We start from the raw sequence: 20530 nt of genomic DNA, 5'->3' as shown, positions 1-20530 counted from the left end.
TCACTTTTATGGTCTACAGAATGTGAGGCTTTCTTCTAGTTGTAGCCTAATGGTTAGTACAGTGGCATGTGAGCCTAGGGAACTGTTTTCAATTTCCACTGCATCTCCTTGTGACTCTGGGTAAGTCCCTTAACCCTCCATTGCTCCAAGTACAAAAGTACCTGTATATAACATATAAAACTACTTTGATTATAACCACAGAAAGGCAGTATATCAAATCTCCCCTTCCCTTCCCTATTCTACACCCCCCAAAACTCTAACCATCCCATGAACCAAACTTTCCTTAGCGCATGGGAAATGTAACCCCCCCCCCCCCCCCCCCCCATGTCTGGTCGTTGAGTGTCTGCATTGAACAGTGACTGAATGCTAGCTTTTCAGCATGTTTAGCCAGTCTGAGGAGTAGAAACCTAGTCTGCATGGTAGTGCATAGCATTTGTGACTGGGCTGGCTCAGTGTTGCTCTTTTTGATCAGATACTTTCCTATAAATTATGGCCTTCATTCATGCAGGTTGCAGCCCAGTATCCTGAGGGTTTGCCTGTTAACAGATTGCCTGCAGAATTCAAGGTAAGTTTATCTTGTGTCAGTAGATATTGATAAAAGAACCTTCAACCTTGATAGCAGTTTTTGTAAGTCTACTGCTCAGTCTTGATTTTTTTTAATGCAGTTTTTTTTTTGTAATCCACTGCTCAGGTCTTGATTTTTTAATGTAGTTTTTTTTGTATATTCATTTTATGTATTATGTTTATTTTTCTATTTTAATATTCCTGGGTATACCCGGTCTTTTTGACATGTAAGCTACCTGAAATCAGGAGGTATGTGGAGGTATACGTATCCTATAAAATAACATAATGTAGTGTACTAGGTTTTTACTACCGTGTTCCCCAGAACTCTATTTAAAGATTTCCATTCAGTTATAAAAACAATGTGAAAATGAAGGCTTTGGATGTTTACAATCTATTAATTCTCTTATGCAAAGAGTCAAAAAATAATGTAGAAGGTATACAGAGAGGTTGATGTAGAAACCCTTGTGGTTGAGGTAATGCACAGCTGTACTTCAAAATTAGCGATCTGAAAAAACCACTGCATGCTGTATGCAATCAGTATGCAGATTACTGCTGTGTTAAAATTGTGGCAGTAATCTGCAGGTCGTTGCTAATTGTCACCTTTCCTGTCAGTGCCTGACCAGTGGCTCAGGCACCAACAGAAAGGGCAGCATTAACAAGAAAAAAATAGGGATGGGGAGGGAAACAGAAGGTTTACTGGGAGGTAAAAGAACCCAACCTCTTAGTATATAGGGTACTGCATTGAGAGGGGGAGGGGAGGGGAGGGTTGTGACTACAGTTTTGGTGTATATCAGATTTGTTTCAGCTTTGAATGTTATCTGTTTTTTCGGTTTCTTGTATGGACTGCAAGTTTAATGAAAAGATTTAAACAAAATAAGAAATGATTATGAAAAAAACCCCCAAAAGAATCTATGGCCAAAAACATGCTGCAGCATTTTTCATCATTCCTGAACCCGATGCCCTGAAAAAACTGCCCCCAACCTGACCCCTGAAAACATTCCTGGTATCTAGTGGTAACCCACCCTCCAAAAAACCCCTACATCCACTCTACTTGACTTAACAAAAAATGAAAAATCCCTGATGTCTAATGGCACCCCTCAACCGACCCAACCTCCCCAAAAATCTCTGTTGTCTAGTGGGATCCTTCCACTCCCAACCCCGCGCCTAGTCTCCCCCTGTACCTTAAATGGGGTAAGATCGATGCCCACTACTACTACTACTATTTATCATTTCTAAAGTGCTACTAGACGTACGCAGCGCTGTACACTTGAACATGAAGAGACAGTCCCTGCTCGACAGAGCTTACAATCTAATTAGGACAGACAAACAGGACAAACAAGAGATAAGGGAATATTAAAGTGAGGATGATAAAATAAGGGTTATGAACAAGTAAATAAGGGTTAAGAGTTAAAAGCTGCATCAAAAAGGTGAGCTTTTAGCTTAGATTTGAAGACTGCTAGAGATGGAGCTTGACATACCGGCTCAGGAAGTCTATTCCAGGCATATGGTGCAGCAAGATAAAAGGAACGGAGTTAGCAGTGGAGGAGAAGGGTGCAGATAAGAGAGATTTACCCAGTGAATGGAGTTCTCGGGGAGGAATGTAGGGAGAGATGAGAGTGGAGAGATACTGAGGAGCTGCAGAGTGAATGCACTTATAGGTCAATAAGAGGAGTTTGAACTGTATGCGGAAATGGATAGGAAGCCAGTCAAGTGACTTGAGGAGAGGGCTAATATGAGCATAACGACACTGGCGGAATATTAGTCGTGCAGCAGAATTTTGAACAGATTGAAGAGGAGAGAGATGGCTAAGTGGGAGACCTGTGAGAAGCAAGTTGCAATAGTCTAAGCGAGAGGTGATGAGAGTGTGGATGAGAGTTCTGGTAGTGTGCTCAGAAAGGCAAGGGCAAATTTTGCTGATATTATAGAGAAAGAAACGACAGGTTTTAGCAGTCTGCTGAATATGTGCAGAGAAGGAGAGGGAGGAGTCGAAGATGACCCCAAGGTTACGAGCTGATGTGACAGGAAGGATGAGATTGTTATCCACAGAAATAGAGAATGGGGGAGGAGGAGAGGTTGGTTTAGGGGGAAAGATGAGAAGCTTAGTCTTGGTCATGTTTAGTTTCAGATGGCGCTGAGTCATCCAGGCAGCAATGTCAGACAGGCAGGCTGATACTTTGGCCTGGATTTCGGCTGAGATTTCTGGTGTGGAGAGGTAGATCTGGGGGGAGTCAGCGTAAAGATGATACTGAAAACCATGGGATGAGATCAGAGTACCAAGGGAAGAAGTATAGATGGAGAAAAGAAGAGGTCCCAGGACGGATCCCTGAGGTACACCAACTGACAGTGGAATAGAAATACTACCTCCTGCACCATCATCTCTAAATCGGTGGCATCCAGCCCTGCACAGGCAGGGTCAGTCTGCCATATAAAGGGTTGGAGGGGAATTTTTTTTATTAAGTCGGGGAGAAGGGAGAGTGGTTGGGTCTGGTGGGGGAAGTGTATCAGTGAAGAAAGCTAATGACACAAGGGAGTCAGTTCGGGCTATGCTGCCCTGGACCTGATGAAAAAAATTGGGTGGTAACAGTATGTCAGAGGCCACTGTTTTCTTTTCTGCATTAGCATTGCTTATTTAATGAATTTATACTTGAATTTATTTATTTGTTGCATTTGTACCCCAATGCAATGTGTGACCTGGTTGGCTTCAAGGTGAGAGATATAAATGTTTATTGACATGTTTTTGTGACTGTCTTTGGCCCTAGATAGTCTTTGAAGAAAACATCCCACTGAAACAGTTCGGCTTTGCGACCCTGATGGAGCTGTTGGCATCCCTTAGTGACGTTATCCACCTGGAGTTTAAAGAAAGTAATCAAAACTGGCTGGTTTTTGATGCTAAGAAATGGAAAGCTGATGGTAAGGGGGGGGGGCTTACTCAGAAAATCAAGAAGTTATCACCTTCAACTTGTTTGTTGACACTAATCAGAAACTCTGGGAAGGAGTTTTAGCTTGTTTGTTTTGCCAGTTTAACCTTATGAGATATTCTGGCTAAACAAAGCCAAGATTTTATTTTCTTTGTGCAGGGGTAGTTGTTAGTGTGAACTAGCTTGCCTTAAAAAAAGAAAAAATTAGTGTGCACAATAATTATGTGTACAATCAGTTTGCATATGCTAAAATGTTCTAGTGCTCATTAAAAAAATATATTTAAAAAAATGACAGAAATGAACTGAAAAAAAGCCAGAAAATGGAGGAAAATTTTGAAATCAAACCAAAAATGTTTGACTGTGGTTATCTCTAGTGCTGGGATTCTCAACCCAGTCCTCAGGACACACGCAGCCAGTCAGATTTCAGGATATCCAAATGAATATGCATAAAATAATTTGCATTCACTGCTTTAGGGGAATTTTGTACTTGGTCCTCTTTCAGCCATATGGAAATGGAAGGAAGCAAACAGAGGAAAGTTTCTTTTCCATAAAGTCTGCTGCTAATCATGAACAGCATGGGATATTCCCGAGGACTGGGTTGAGAACTGCCTTAGGAATTATTAGGAAATGAGTAGAAAATAAGAGAATATTATAATGTCTCTGTATCACTCCACGGTGCAACCACACCTTGGGTATTGTGTGCAGTTCAGGACACTATCTTAAAGGTATAGCAAAATTTAGAAAAGATTCAAAGAAGGGCAACCAAAATGATAAAGAGGATCTCATATGAGGAAAGGCTTCAGCTGGAAAGGAGACGACTGAGGGGGAATATGATAGAGGTCTACAGAATACTTAGTGGTGTAGAATGGGTAAACCTAAATTGATTTTTTACTTTTTCAAAAGTACAAAGACTAGTGATACTCAAGGAAGTTACATGATACCACTTTTAAAACAATAAGAGGAAATATTTTGTCACTCAATGAACAGTTAAGCTCCGGAACTCATTGCCAGAGGATGTGGTATCAGTGTTTAGTGTATCTGGGTTTTAAAAAGGAAAAGTCTGTAATCTGCTATTGAGATAGACAGGGTTATTATAGGATTCTAGTAGATACATAAATTGGTACACACAGAAAAATATAATCCTATATAATAATTTGCACATCCAACGTTCCATGTCTGGCTGCCTGGGTTCGTAACATCTCCTGATGTCAGCCAGCCTCCAGTGTTCCATTCTCCCTCACTGTCCTGCCCTCACATCAAGACGTAATGACGTCAGAGGGCGGAACAGTGAGAGGGAAGGGAACGCTGGAGGCGAGCTGACGTCAGGAGGGATGTTACGAATGGAACGGAAGCCAGCGCCAGCCAGCCAGAGAACGTTCAGGTACAAATCGAGGGGAGGGCAGGGCAGAGGAGAATTGATGGACATGGATGGGATGGGAGGACAGTAGAGGAGAGAATCGCAGGACACAGATGGGAGGGCAGGGAAGAGGAGAATCGCTGGACATGGAGGGGAGGGGAGAATCGCTGGATATGGAGGGGAGGGCAGGGGAGAGAGAAAAAAAAAAGCTTACATGTCAGCCTTCCTAGTGCCCGTTTCATTGTTGAGGAAATGGGCATGGTTCCACTAGTAATCCATAAATCAGCTCTGTGGAGAACCATTCATGGAAGACGAAATGCTTATGTTCTTTTGAAGGGTTTTAAAAAAAACAGCAGAATACAGTAAGGAATTAATATACATAAGAATAGTCATACTGGGTTAGACCAGTGGTCCATGTAGCCTACTATCCTGCTTACAACAGTGGCCAATCCAGGTCACAAGTACCTGGCAGAAACCCAATTAGTAGTAGCATTCCATTCTACCAGTTCCGGAACAAGCAGTGGCTTCCCCATGTCTTTCTCAATAGCAGACTTTGGACTTTTCCTCCAGAACTTCTCTAAACCTTTTTTAAACCTAGATATGTTAACCACTGTTACCACATCCTCCGGCAACAAGTTCCAGAGCTAAACAATTCTTTGAGTGAAAAATTATTTCCTCCTATTTGTTTTGAAAGTATTTCCATGTAATTTCATTGAGTGTCCCTTGGTCTTTGTACTTGTTGAAAGAGTGAAAAATGGATTCACTTTTACCCGTTGTACGCCATCAGTAATTTGTAGACCTCAATTATATGCCCCCTCAGTTGTTGCTTTTCCAAGCTGAAGAGCCCTAACCTCTTTAGCCTTTCCTCATATGAGAGGAGGTCCATCCCCTTTATCAGTTCCAAGTGTTAACATGTTCATGAAATAAACTTCTGAGAGAACTTTTTTTTTCACTTTAAAGATCTTTAATACAAAGCTTGCATCTTTTTTCAGTCATAACCAATCAACATATTACACTGAAAATAAAGCCAAGTATAAACACATCAGGTGCCATGTCTGTGTTACCGATTTCAATAACATAATATAACATGCTTCCTGCAAATACATATAGTAGTGAAACAGTTCTTTCATTTTTGTCAAGGGAGGCCGGAGGTAATTAAAATCATGTAGAATTCAGTGGGTGTTCTCTTAGTCAAAGCTCTGTGTCCCTTGATTCCATAGCCATGGGATGGTTTCCAAAATTTCTCTCTTCCCATGGAATTCCCAATCCCCTTTAAATTGCTACGAGAAATGAAGGGCAGAGGTTTGCACTGACTATGATCAGCTGGTGGCAGCTGCTCTACGTTTAGTTCTCTTCCCCCACCCCCACTCCTTATTCATCATAGCATGATGTTTCAAGCTGGCTTTCTCTTCCTCCTCCTTCTTCTGCTTCTGGTATGAAGCATGACCCAAGCTCTGAACTGCAGACTTCAGTGTATACAAAGTAACTGCTTTGAGATTTATTCCAACTGAGCCTAAAAATATGACCATATTACTCGCCTTCATCTCACTTCAGAATCACTGGCTTCCAGTGCATATTTGTATCGAGCACAAACTTTTGACACTACTCACAAAATCCTTTCCACTGGAATATCTTCCTGCCTGTCCACAATAATTCAATATCCACCACCCTCCATTTATTTATTTATTTATTCATTCATTCAATTCATTCATTCATTCATGCATGCGTGTATTCTTGTCTCCCACTGTTATCCAGAAGCAGGTTTCGGTTCAAAGTGGCTTACAATTTATAGTTAGGTGAAAATTACAGTGATGGTTTACAGTTAGAAAGTGGGAATGTTCACAGCTAACTACGTAGTTAGCTATAGAATTTTTGAAGAGGTATGTTTTCAGTTTTTTTCTGAACTGAAGATAATTGGTGATGCTTCTTGTGACCTTTGGTATTGAGTTCCACCACTTGAAACCCAGGTAACTAAATCCTGCCATGTAGATGGTTTTGTACGTTATGTTTCTGCAGTTGAGTAGATGAAGAAGTAGGTAACTTCTGGTTTCTGGGCTTGTATTTCTTAGGGATAGTTCGATCATATCTATTACGTATTCAGGGGACATACCAAATAGTATCTTGTAAATGAGGGTGCCTGCTTTGAAATTTAGTCTTGCCTTGATTGGTAGCCAGTGTAGTATTTCGAGCAGTAGAGTGGCTTTTGATATTTTGACTTCTTCAATATCAGTCTTGCTGCCTTGTTTTGGACGGTTTGCAGCAATTTTAGTGTGTTTTCCTTGCACCGTACGTATGCTGCATTGCAGTAGTCTAGTTGTGATAGTATCATCGATTGTACCATTATTCAGAATGCTTGTGTAGGAAAGTAGTCTCTGATCCTTTTCAGTTTCTGTAGTGTTCTAAAGCATTTTGATGTTACTGCTGATATTTGAGTGTCCATTGATTCCCAGTATTTTTAGTTGTTTTGATTTGGTATGGTATGAAATTTTGGTAAGACGTGGGGTTGTATGGGCTTGATAGAACCAGGAATTTGATTTTGTCTCTAGTTTGAGTTTGTATATTGTTTGTATATTGTTTTCCATAAGAATTTAACTTGTCCAGTATGTTCTGTGATACTGTTTGTTAAAAGGTATGTAAATGGTGACATCATCTGTGTATATGAATGGGTTGAAACCCATTAATTCCAGTTTTTTGCCGAGTGGGGCCATCATTACATGAACAATGTTGGTGAGAACCCTGTGATACTCTACAATTAGAGATCCAAGAGGCTGATATCTGGATAGACATCTTTACAATGTAGGATCTGTCTTTAGTAAGCCATTGAACCATGCAGCACAGCCACTGATTCCCATATAATTAAGCAGGGCCATTAGTGTTGTGTGGTTGTCTAGATCGAACGCCACTTGACATATCAAATTGTAGTAGTAATATATACTGACCTTGGTATATTAAGCTTCTGAACTTCGTTATCAGAGTAATTATGACCGTCTTAGTGCTGTGTTGTGGCCTGAACCCTGATTAAGATTTTTGGAGTATTGAGTGTTGTGTCAGGTATTCCATTAGTTACTGTGTTACCAGATCCTCCATTGTTTTGGTCAGTAGTGGTATTAAGGCCACTGATCTGTAGTTTGTGAGATCACTGATCTTACTAGTTGTATTCTTGGGTATTGGAGTAAGTATGATGTCTCCTTTATTTGTTGAGAATTGTCTTTCTGACAGCGTGTGTGTGATGAGTTCGGTGAGGCATTTGATGAACTGTTCTGGTGGGGTTTTCACCATGTAGTTGGGGCATTTATCTAGCAGGCAGTTTGCATGAGAGTATTTTGTCAGTGCCTTTACCATGCTTGGTTTGGGTGATTTGAAGGAGGACCATATTCTGTCTGCCATGGTGTGAGTGTTGTTTGTTTCGCATTCTTGTAAGAAGTCTATGATGGATGCTTGCGGAGTTGCAAGGTTTGAGTTTGTATTTGCTATTTTTTGTTCAAAATATTGTTTGAGCTCGTCTACAGTTGGTAGTGGTTCAGTTGGTGCCAGTACGTCTTGGGTTTTAGTAGATGAACAGAACAGATTAACATGAAAAAAATATTCAAAATCATGAGTAGATTGTTCATGATTTTGAATATCTTTTTCATGTTAATCTGTTCTGGGTTCGCATATGTGTTGTAGTGTTCAGCTTTAGCTTTCTTTATATTGTGTTTATATGTTGGCTTTTTTCCATATACGTTTAATTCTGTTTTGTTTTTGGCCCATGTTCTTTTTAGTTTCCTGCATAGTTTTTTCATATTTAGTAGCTGTTTGTTAAACCAGGGTCGTGGTTGTTTTTTGTTTCTTGTTTTCGTTTTGAATGGTGCTGTTTTGTTCAGTGGGTTTTCACTTGCTTCAATCCAGTTTCTCATGAAATGGATGCCATTGGGTGATACGTTACAGTGTTAGACTCTTTAGGTCACTGAATGATTATCAACTTTATATGGAATCTATGCAGCAATTGGTTTATTGCATTGCTCCATGTTTATGGAGTTTGCTATCACCATTAGTATGTCTTGAAATGTCTTTTCCCAAATTTAATGCGGCCTTAGATATCCACCTATTTAAGGCCACGTTCAGAGACACCCACTAACTAGCCGTGTGGATATTGTCTGGCGCTGGGCATCTAAACTGTTTTGAATGTTCATGTTTGATCTCTTTCCCTGAGCTAGTCCTCTTAGTATGACTGCTACTTTCTTAATTTTCCTCTATCCTGTCCGGAATTGGAGTTCCTTTCTGGTGTTTGATTTACTTTTATTTAATGAGTAATGTAAACCACTTTGCTGTACTCGTATGATAGTGTTGTATCAAAAAACCTTAAACCGGGGATATTGTAGGTACCTTGTAGGGATAATTTAGGGTATTTAGTATTTAAGATAATTCAATGTTATGAACCTGGATACAGATTGCAAGCTGGATGGTTATACTATTGAAATTTGTATTGGCTATTTTGTTCCTATGTGCCTAATGTTTTCAATAAATAAAAGTAATGTTAAAAAATTTTAAATTAAAAAAAAACTTAAACTATAAACTATCTAATGGATGCATCATATATCTTCTTCTGGTGGTTAGCAGAGTGGTTAGTGCTCCAGACTAACCTCCAGAAAGCCCTAGTTTAGATTTTGCTGTTTTAGGTGCTTTGTCATCCCTACGCATCTAATGATGTAATTTCATATACAGTGAAACCTCGGTTTTCGTTGACATCGGATTTCGTCGTTTTTGGTTATCGATTTTTTTCGCGAAATTTTTGTCTCGGTTTTCGTCGGTCGCCTCGGAATTCGTCAGTAAATGCCATGTTAAATGTTCATTTATTGCTAGTGATTTGAGGGCCTTACAAAACTACCTCACCAACTCAGCCAGTTATTAAAGTTCACAGTCTATACTATCTTGCCTAACACCTTCCTTCTCTCTTCTCTTACTTAATCTTTGTACAATATCAACTGTATTTGATATCATGGAATGACTATGTCATAACAAAACTCTGTAAGCCACATTGAGCCTGCAAATGGGTGGGAAAATGTGGGATACAAATGCAATAAATAAATTGGCTGGCTGTTGGTGTGGAAGGCGTGGGATATTTCTGGTGCCACTCCCCCTTCCCCTTGTTCCTGTTTGCATTTGTTTAGTGTTTTTGAAGGGCGGGAGCAGGAGGTGGGGTGTGTTTAAGTGTGTGGGATCGTTAGAGAGGGGCTGGTGGAGGAGGTGTGTGTTGGAGATCTGTGAGAGCGGGATGGGATAGCGATTTGCGGATGTGGTGCGTTGTAAGTAGTTGCTGGTTGGGGACTTGCACTGGGGGGGTAGGCGGAGGTAAGCGGGGCAGGGGAATCCGGAGTCCTCTTGATCGAGGCGCTGATTTGCCCTTAGTAGCTTGTTGGCGCTGTTACAGCCTGTTATAATATCTGAAGCATTGTGTGACGTGCCGCATCATCATTTATATAGTAGGATTAGTCTTTTTATTCATTTAAAAGAATTTAAATAAATTGCCTCGGTTTTCGTAGATTATTTTCGGACGAATTATCGACGAAAACCGAGGTTTCACTGTAAAACTAACCTTTCTTGGTCAGTGGCCCTTTTTGGCTCAGACTTGATTTTTCTCACCAGTTTCAGTAGTCCTACTACCTTGAGCAGTTGTTTTAGGAGAAAACAGGTAAATCCTATTCAGTCTCTCTGGGAATTCAAGTCTCAGTTTCTCAAGCTCTTTTAGTCCATGTACATTAGGATTCCAGGATCTCAAGCCTGGATTACCTTGTGGAATTTCTGGTGCTACATTCCAGGTCTTCTCTTCTCAGGAGCAAAATAATTTCTGTCTCTTCAGAATATTCAGCATTGCTTCTGCTGGAAGGCCTTCAATAGTCATAGATGCTTTGAGTTCCTTTGGTTAATTTCCCCTAATTGTCAGACGTTTTTGTTGTTATACAGACCTGACATGCCTGTCTTCTGTGGAACAGTTGAACTTTCTTGTTCTCAGGGAAGTCTGGCTGCTCTAAAACAGCAGTTTGTCAGTTGGGTATGCTGTCCCCATCTAATGAATATCCCTTCTCATGTGTAGGTTGAAAAGTAAATATAAAAAGTGAATAGGAGTATATTATAGAGAGAAAATTGATAGTCTCCTGGTTACTACTACCTTCTTCTAAGTGAAGATTTACATTTCTTAACAGTACAGCATAAGCAATATGTTGTAACAGAAAATCTATAAATGAACCCAGAGATCAATAAATTAAAATAAAACCCACCAAACCAGAAAAAGACGAATATAAGAATTTACAGAAAAGCATTTCCAGGCCATTAATACACAATCATTAATAGAAATTTAAAAAAATAAAACCTCTTAAAAAACCAAGGCAAGGCCTCCACCTTTTTTTCCCATCCTAGGGACACTCATAATCTTGTAACCTAGAGGACAAAGCTCATTTAAAGTAAATCAATCTAAATCATTAATGATTCAGTAATAAAAGCAAACCCTACCTAAAGTTCCTCATATATAATAAATTCATATAAACCTCCATTTAATGGGGCACTTTTGAAAAGAAATTTCTGCAGATAAATACACATTTTTTAATTTTGAAATTTCTCCGCAGACTTCTTAAGACTTCTGATTGTACTTGATAGCAATGTGGCTAATGCAGTGGTTCTCAAAGCTGGTCCTGGAGGCACTCCAGCCAGTCAGGTTTTCAGGTTACCCACAATGAACATTCATGAGAGCTTTGCATGCAGTGGAGGCAGAGCATGCAAATATATCTCATGAATATTCATTGTGGATATCCTGAAAACCTGACTGGGGGTGTCTCCAGGACCAGCTTTGGGAACCACGGGGCTAATGGATTATTTTGATTCTCTACTGATCTGTGTCTTACATTTTAGGTCAGAAAGAGAAGAAGGAATCTGTTCATGCAAGGATTTGCTGCCGGCAGAGACGCTGTTCTCTAACTTCTGGGATTATCCCCTTCAAAACCTTGAAGAAAAAGAGCCAAAAGGGAATGGTCGGATCAGTTACGATGTACATGTGGTCACAAAGGAGCAGCAGTGGGGTGAGTTGCTTCTGAATTTAAGTGCTGGAGAAAACTATTAATGTAGGCTTTGAGTAAGAGAGCAGTAGTTGTATGTAATTGTATGAACAGATTATAACTTTATCTAGAACAGTGGGGCATGGACAGCCCTGCAAAAATGTTGCAACAGTGCCTTTTATGAGTTGTGGCAGCATCAGCGTAATAATAAGCAGGCGGGAGAGGTAAGAGACACTTGTGGAGGAGAGGAAGGGCTAACCACAATGACACAACTAGAAAGAAAATAGTATTGGAAAGGCATGAACTGAGTATATTTATTTATAAGAACTTCCAAATTTATGCTGCTTCTAGTGATCTCAGGAGCAATTTCAGTCTTTTCTGGCTTTGACAGTTTTCAGGTGTCTGTAGCTGGAAAGTCCTCTAGTCCATAGTGTTTGAAATATGCAGTTCCTCCATTCTGTCATCTATTCTTTTTAATATATATGATTAGCCTTTTGGCGGGGTTACTTAGAAGTTTTAATACCTAGTTTTGTTTTTGTTAATGCGAAACATTTTGTACTCCTGGGTTCTTTAAGCATTGGTTGGGAGGAATAAACTGAAACACAACAACTAAGTCCCAGGTTTTATGGATAAGGAAATAAAGATAGTAGTTTCCTTGTCAACAGCAGCAGATGAATCCATTAACTGATGGGTTGTATCCACCTACCAGCAGGTAGAGATAGAGAACACTGAAGAACCACAGTGAACCTTGGACGGCTAGCCCCAACTGCCTTCAGTATTTCTCTATCTCCCAGCAGGTGTGGACGTAGCTTGATCAGCTCCTGGATTTCTGCCTGGGGTGGCTCCTGTGCTTTGCCAGTTGAGCAGGGGTGTTGTGGCTGGTGGTGCCCACTTTAAAGTCATATAGGTTCGCCCTTTCCCTGCCTTACCCATTCCCCCATCCTCTCGGAGTCCCTCTGTTGCTGCCTGCCTCCAACTTTCCTCACAGTGTTAAAAAAAAAAAGAGCTTTTACTGCGTGGCTGTTCTGAGGCTTTCTCCAGAGATTCTGGTTCAGTGCAACTTGACCGGAGCTCGTTGACTTCGTCTTCTGAGGTGAAAGTGGTGCCCAGCTCCTCTGGGAGGTCCTGTGGATGCCGTTCCGAACGGGGTAAGTTTTGGCGTGAAGACGCCATTTTATTGCTATATTTCTGTCCAGTCGGGTGATGGCTGCTGAGGGAGTTAAGCGATGCTCCTGTTGTGATAAACGCAGATCAGCAGTGGGGCTGTACAAAACTTGCTCCTTAGACGCTCGCGCTGGTACGAGCATGGCGAGCAATGATTATTCCCACTCGATGGAGCTGGCAGTGGCCACCATTTTGGAAGCGCCGCATGTCTCGACCCTCGCGGTTGCGGAGGAGTCTGAGTGCAGGGGGACGCCTCCACACCAACTGCCTGGATGTCCAACCGCCACCTGAAACTGAACATGGCCAAAACCGAGCTCATTGTCTTCCCACCCAAACCCAGTTCTCCCCTCCCTCCACTCTCTATCTCAGTTGATAGCACCCTCATCGTCCCCGTCTCATCTGCCCGCAACCTCGGAGTCATCTTCGACTCCTCCCTCTCCTTCTCTGCGCATATCCAACACATAACCAAGACCTGTCGCTTCTTCCTCTACAACATTAGCAAAATTCGCCCTTTCCTCTCTGAGCACACCGCCCGAACTCTCATCCACTCTCTCATTACCTCTTGTCTTGACTACTGCAACCTACTCCTTACTGGCCTCCCACTTAGCCATCTATCCCCCCTTCAGTCCGTTCAGAACTCTGCTGCACTTCTTATCTTCCGCCTGAACCGTTATACTGGTATCACCCCTCTACTCAAGCCACTTCACTGGCTTCCGATCAGGTACCGCATACAGTTCAAGCTTCTCCTACTTACCTTCAAATGTACTCGATCTGCAGCCCCTCCCTACCTCTCTACCCTCATCTCCCCTTACGTTCCTACCCGCAACCTCCGCTCTCAATACAAATCTCTCCTTTCAGTACCCTTCTCCTCCACTGCTAACTCCAGGCTCCACCCTTTCTGCCTCGCCTCACCCCATGCTTGGAATAAACTCCCTGAACCCATACGCCAGGCCCCCTCCCTGCCCATCTTCAAATCCTTACTCAAAGCCCACCTCTTCAATGTCGCCTTCGGCACCTAACCACCATACCTCTACTCAGGAAATCTAGACTGCCCCAACTTCACATTTCGTCCTTTAGATGTAAGCTCCTTGAGCAAGGACTGTCCTTCATTGTTAAACTGTACAGCGCTGCGTAACCCTAGTAGCGCTCTAGAAATGTTAAGTAGTAGTAGTAGTAGTTTAGAGGCTGCCAGAGGAGCTCCAACATCCGTTTCTCCTAATTCGGAGGCGGAGGGTCAGGGTGAGTTTTTCTCCCCTGAGTTTGTGCTTCTAATGCATAAAGCCTTCATGCTGAAAAGAGCTCTGCCGCAGGTGTCTGACACTGTGTTGCATTCTGGATCCCCTCCGGGTGTTGATGGCCCGGGGCTGGCTACAGAGGTTTTCTCTTCCCCCGAGCGTTGGAAGGACACTAAACGTAGACGGGTAGATTCCCCATCTGAAAGTGGCGCACCTCCTCCCCCCCCCCCTCCCCCTGGTTGGGCTGTGGGGAGTCTGAGGGATCTGGCAGGCCCTCATGGATGGACGATCCAGATGAGCGTGCCTGTTTGCCGCTGGATTCGGATGATCCCAATGCGGTTCGGATTTTTCACTGCGACGAGCTGCCAGCTCTCATTACTGACGCCTTGCAGGCCCTCTCGATTGATGACCCTGCCGAGGGCGATGCCTCTTCTGTTAATCTTAGGATGGCAAGTACTAAGAAGCCTACTCGGGCCTTTTCTGTGCATGACTCCATCCAAGAGCTTATTTCAGCTCAGTAGTCTGACCCCGATGGGCCTTTGAAAGTGGCCAGGGCTATGGGTCAGCTTTACCCTCTGAGTGAGTAGCACTTGGCCTCTTTGGGGATGCCTAACATGGATGCGTTGGTCACCGCGGTGACTAAAAAGACCACTCTCCCAGTAGAGGGAGGGGTTGCCTTGAAAGACATGCAGGACCGGTGGCTAGAATCCGTGCTGAAGCGGTCCTTTGAAATTTTGGGCCTAGCCTTAAGGGTGTCTATTTGTAGTTCCTATGCAGCCTGGGTATGTCTTTCCTGGTTACAATAGGCGGTGGAACAGCCTGCGGATGGTGCGAGGTCCCTCTCTGAGGTTGCCCCGCGGATGGAGTCGGCCCTGTCATTTTTGGCTAACGCCCTTTATGATCTGGTCAGAGCTTCGGCTAAACAGATGTCTGTGGCGGCTTCTGTCCGCTTCCTTCTTTGGCTACGGCATTGGGCGGTTGATATGGCTTCTAAGCAAAGGCTGGTGAGGTTACCCTTTCGGGGCCTCCTGTTTATTTGGAGAGGATTTGGAGAAGATTGTTAAAGACCTAGGGGACTCTAAGCCCCAGCGATTACCTGAGAATAGGCCGAGGCCTTCTTCCAAGGGTCCTGTGTTTCCCTCCTCTTCTAGACCTCGCTTCAGTGAAGCTCACAGGTATCGCCTGGGGCGCTCTGCTGGGTTTTCTCAACATGCCCGTTTTCAGCAGAGGAACTCCTTTCGCTCGGACAAATGATCCGCAGCGGCCGGGTCTCGGCCTGGAGTTCAGGGGTGTCCTCCACAATGATGGGACGCCGGTCCACTCCTCGATTCCTGCAGTAGGAGGACGTCTTTCCCTCTTTCTTGAGGAGTGGACCAAGATTACCTTGGATCAGTGGGTTCTGGACCTGATCAGAGAAGGTTACCGATTGGAATTTGGTGCCCCGGTGAGAGACGTGTTTGTGGAGTCCCGATGCGGCACTGCCGTCAAACGGTCGGCGGTAGAGGAAACCTTGCAAGTCTTGCTGCACCTCGTAGCGGTGACTCCGGTGCCTCCTGCCGAACGCGACTGCAGCCGCTATTCCATTTATTTTGTTGTGCCTCAAAAAGGCGGGTCTTTCAGACCAATCCTCGACTTACGAAGAGTCAATGAGGCCCTAAGAGTACGTCACTTTCGCATGGAAACCCTGCACTCTGTCATTGTGACGGTACAGCCAGGAGAGTTTCTCACTTCTCTGGACCTAAAAGAAGCGTATTTGCACATTCCTATTTGGCCCCCGCATCAGCGGTTTCTCCGGTTTGCGGTGTTGGGACAACATTTTCAGTTTCGGGCCTTGCCTTTCGGCCTAGCCACAGCTTCTCGTACCTTTTCCAAGGTAATGGTGGTGGTAGCTGCCTGTCTCAGGTGAGAGGGTATCAGAGTTCACCCTTATCTCGACGACTGGCTCATCAGAGCGGATTCGGCAGCCGAAAGTCGTCTTGCCACAGCCAGAGTGGTTACAGTCCTGCAGGCGCTAGGCTGGGTGGTCAATATACCCAAAAGTCACCTGACCCCCTCTCAGTCTCTCGAGTATTTGGGGGTCTGGTTTGACACGGCCTCGGGGTTTGTCCTTCTCCCCGACCAAAGGTGGTGCAAGTTTCAGAATCAGGTCCGTCTGCTCTTGCGAATGCCCGGGACTTTGTCCAGATGCTGGGGTCGATGACGGTCACCTTGGAGGTGGTTCCATGGGCGAGAGCGCATATGAGGCCTCTGCAGATTGCCCTGCTTCAACAATGGTTTCCTATTTCCCAGGAATATCAACGCAGACTAACGTGGCTCCCTGCGGCCCGGCTCAGTATGGAGTGGTGGCTCTCTGACAGGATGCTGCGCCAAGGAATGCCGCTTGCGCTTTCTTCTTGGTGCCTGGTGATAACGAATGCCAGCCTTTTGGGCTGGGGAGTGCATTGCCAGGGAAGCTATGCTCAGGGTCAGTGGACAACCGTGGAAGCGAGGTGGTCCATCAATCGCTTGGAACTGAGAACTTCGGAGAAGGATGTGACTCTCAAGACAGTCTGAGCTTCAGGTGCTGTCCTGTCAGGACCCTTTCTGCAATTCTCGGAGTCCGGGGTAACGGTGGTTCTCCGAGGACAAGCAGGCTGCTTGTTCTCACATATGGGTGACAGTCCATGGCAGCCCCTCCGATTGGAGATCTTCACTAGCAAAAGCGTTTGCTAGCCCTCGCGTGTGCGTGCCCAGTGCGCATGCACGACCGTCTTCCCGCCCGAACGCGAGCGTGCTCGTCAGTCTTCTTTTTCAGCGGCTCAGGACAGCTGTTTTTTCGGTCGATCTGCGCCCCAAGGAGACCCCTCGCGTCTTTTTGCTGTGTTCTTCCATTCGGAAGTGTCCGGAATCTTCGTTCCGTCGTGTTCTTCGTCTTTTTTTTTTTTAACCCTTTATTTCGAGTGTTTTCCCGTTAAGTTTTCTTTCGTTGTCGGTCACGGCTTTTTTGGCCGCCCGTACGGGTTTTTTCTAACTTCTTTTGGTGCCATTGCCATCATCGCGAATTTTGACTTCGCCATGTCATCGAAGCCTACCAGCGGCTTCAAAAAGTGCACCCATTGCAGCCGGACTATCTCGCTTACTGATAGGCACGTTTCGTGACTTCAGTGTCTAGGGGCCGGGCATCGTCCCCAGGCCTGTACGCTCTGTCTTCTGTTAAAGAAGAGAACTCAGGCGGCGAGATTGGCCCAGTGGAACCTTTTGTTCGGGGCCTCGTCTGGTGCTTCGACGTCTTCGGTACCGAGGTCATCGTCCGGTGTGTCGACGTCTGCGGTACCCAAGTCATCAGCCGGTGCTTCAACGTCTGCAATACCAAGGTCATCGGTGGTATCGATGTCGTCGGAGGGTGCTTCCTCTTCCGGTGTGCAGGTGAGAGCTGTCCATTCCCCTGCTGGTAGCGGTGAGCCCTCAAGTAGGTCTCCGCCTGCCTCGAGGGTTCCTGCGGTACAGGCCCCCCGGGATCGACCTCTTTCAGACCCAGCCCACAGGAGACGTTTGGATTCGACGACGTCCTCTTCGGTACCAGGAGGTACCGGTGACGTGCTTCGTGCGAAGGCAAAGAAGCATCGTCATCGGTCACCTTCCAGACACGGTACCGAGAGCTCTGGGTCGCCAGTGGCACCGGCACCCGCTAAGCATCGATGCCGGGAGGACCACTCACCCTTCATACAGGAGGTGTCGATGTGCTCCACGGTGGACAGCCTGGTACCGGACTCCTTGCCTTCCTCGACAGCCTCTCTGAACGAGAGCCTCAGGGCCATCCTTCCAGGGATTCTGGAGGAGCTGTTGCGCCCTTCTCCGGTACCGGGGGTGCTTGCACCCCCAGCATCGTTGAGTGAGGCGCTGACTGGCCCCTCGCCCATCGTGAGGTCTCCGGTACCGTTTGCGGTACCTGCATCTGCAGCATCCCAGGCTGACTCCCCAAGGACATCGATGGAGGGAGCTTCATCGCCGCCGATGTGGAAGTCTTCCTCTCGACGTGCCCACCGTGGCCATGTTTCCATGGAGTTGAGACGGGCCCGGCTTCAGACTGCAGTCCATGAACTAGTGTCCGACACCGAGGGTGAGGCCTCGTGGGAAGCAGAGGAAGACCAGAGATATTTCTCTGACGAGGAGTCTGGTGGTCTTCCCTCTGATCCTACTCCCTCTCCTGAAAGGCAGCTTTCTCCTCCTGAGAGTCTGTTTTTCACGGCCTTTGTCCGGGAAATGTCTACGGCCATTCCTTCCCTGTGGTTACGGAGGTTTAGCCAAGAGCCGAAATGTTTGAACTTTTGGACTATCCTTCGCCACCTAAGGAATCGTCCACTGTACCCATGCATCATGTCCTCAAGAAGACATTGCTGGCGAACTGGGCGAAGCTATTATCTAATCTCCACATTCCCAAGAAAATTGATTCCCAGTATCGGATCCATGGGGATCCAGAGTTATTGAGGACCCAGTTGCCCCATAACTCTGGTGTGGTGGATCTGGCCCTTAAGAAGGTCAAGAGTTCTAAGGAGTACGCTTCGGCGCCCCCGGGCCGTGACTCTAGAACCTTGGATTCTTTTGGGCGGAAGGCCTACCATTCTGCAACGCTCATTTCCAAAATCCAGTCATACCAGCTCTATACGAGCATTCATATGCGGAACAATGTGCGGCAGTTGGCGGACTTGGTGGACAAGCTCCCTTCTGAGCAGGCCAAGCCTTTTCAGTAGGTGGTCAGGCAGCTGAAGGCGTGTCGTAAATTCCTGGCCAGGGGTGTTTACGATTCTTTTGATGCCGCATCCGGGGCTGCTGCTCAAGGTGTGGTGATGCGCAGACTCTCATGGCTTTGTGCCTCCGACCTGGAGAATAGGCTCCAGCAGCGGATTGCGGATGCTCCTTGCCAGAGGGATAACATTTTTGGAGAAAGGTCGAACAGGTGGTAGAACAACTCCACCAGCGGGACACTGCCTTCGACAAATTCTCCCACCGGGGTCCTTCAGCATCTACCTCAACTGGTAGACATTTTTATGGGGGAAGGAGGACTGTTCCCTATTCTTCTAGTAAGCGTAGGTACAATCCTCCCTCCCGCCAGCCTGCTGCTCAGGCTAAACCCCTGCGCGCTCGTTCTCGTCAACAGCGTGCGCCCAACAGGCCTCAGCAGCTCCCCAGCAAAAGCAAGGGATGAGCTTTTGACTGGCTCCAGCAGAGCATAGCCGAAATCCAAGTATCCGTGCCGGACGATCTGCCGGTCGGAGGGAGGTTAAAATATTTTCACCAAAGGTGGCCTCTTATAACCTCCGACCAGTGGGTTCTTCAAATAGTCCAGCTGGGGTACTCCCTCAATTTGATTTCAAAACCTCAAAATTGTCCACCGGGAGCTCAGTCCTTCAGCTTCCAGCACAAGCTGGTACTTGCCGAGGAACTCTCTGCCCTTCTCAGCGCCAATGCGGTCAAGCCCATGCCACCGGGGCAGGAAGGGTTGGGATTCTATTCCAGGTACTTCCTTGTGGAAAAGAAAACAGGGGGGATGCGTCCCATCCTAGACCTAAGGGCCCTGAACAAATATCTGGTCCGAGAAAAGTTCAGGATGCTTTCCCTGGGCACCCTTCTTCCCATGATTCAGGCAAACGATTGGCTGTGCTCTCTGGACTTAAAGGATGCTTATACTCACATCCTGATACTGCCAGCTCACAGACAGTATCTTCGATTCCATCTGGGAACACGGCACTTTCAGTACTGTGTTCTACCCTTTGGTCACACCTCCGCGCCCAGGGTGTTCACAGAATGTCTGGCTCTCGTAGCAGCGTCTCTACGCAGACTGGGAGTGCACGTGTTCCCTTATCTCGATGATTGGCTGGTGAAGAACACTTCCGAGGCAGGAGCTCTACAGTCCATGCAGATGACTATTCGACTCCTGGAGCTGCTAAGGTTTGTGATAAATTGTCCAAAATCCCTCCTTCTTCCAGTACAGAAACTCAAATTCATAGGAGCTCTGCTGAACTCTGACGGCTCATGTCTACCTTCCGGAAGCGAGGGCCGACAATCTTCTGTCTCTCGTTTCCTGGGTGCGGGCGTCTCAGCAGATCACAGCTCGGCAGATGTTGAGATTTCTCGGCTATATGGCCTCCACAGTGCATGTGACTCCCGTGGCTCGCCTTCACATGAAATCAGCTCAATGGACCCTAGCTTCCCAGTGGTACCAGGCTACTGGGGATCTAGAGGATGTAGTCTGACTGTCCACGAGTTTTCTTCAATCCCTGCATT

At 45.5% G+C, this 20530-nt stretch overlaps 1 protein-coding gene across 1 annotated transcript in view; it reads left to right on the top strand.

The window, feature by feature from the left end:
- Window positions 1-20530, top strand: part of TDRD5 (tudor domain containing 5) — a 158198-nt gene that overhangs the window by 88111 nt on the left and 49557 nt on the right. Inside the window, exons 6-9 of the mRNA XM_030208004.1 lie at window positions 509-565; window positions 3324-3474; window positions 4761-4769; window positions 11730-11890. Coding sequence (XP_030063864.1) covers window positions 509-565; window positions 3324-3474; window positions 4761-4769; window positions 11730-11890 — 378 coding nt within the window. The remainder of the gene's footprint in view (window positions 1-508; window positions 566-3323; window positions 3475-4760; window positions 4770-11729; window positions 11891-20530) is intronic.

This window comes from Microcaecilia unicolor, chromosome 6, assembly GCF_901765095.1.
Source record: "Microcaecilia unicolor chromosome 6, aMicUni1.1, whole genome shotgun sequence".
NCBI lineage: Eukaryota > Metazoa > Chordata > Amphibia > Gymnophiona > Siphonopidae > Microcaecilia > Microcaecilia unicolor.
Note: the sequence above shows the minus strand (reverse complement) of the source record. Positions and strands in the feature narration are given on the sequence as shown.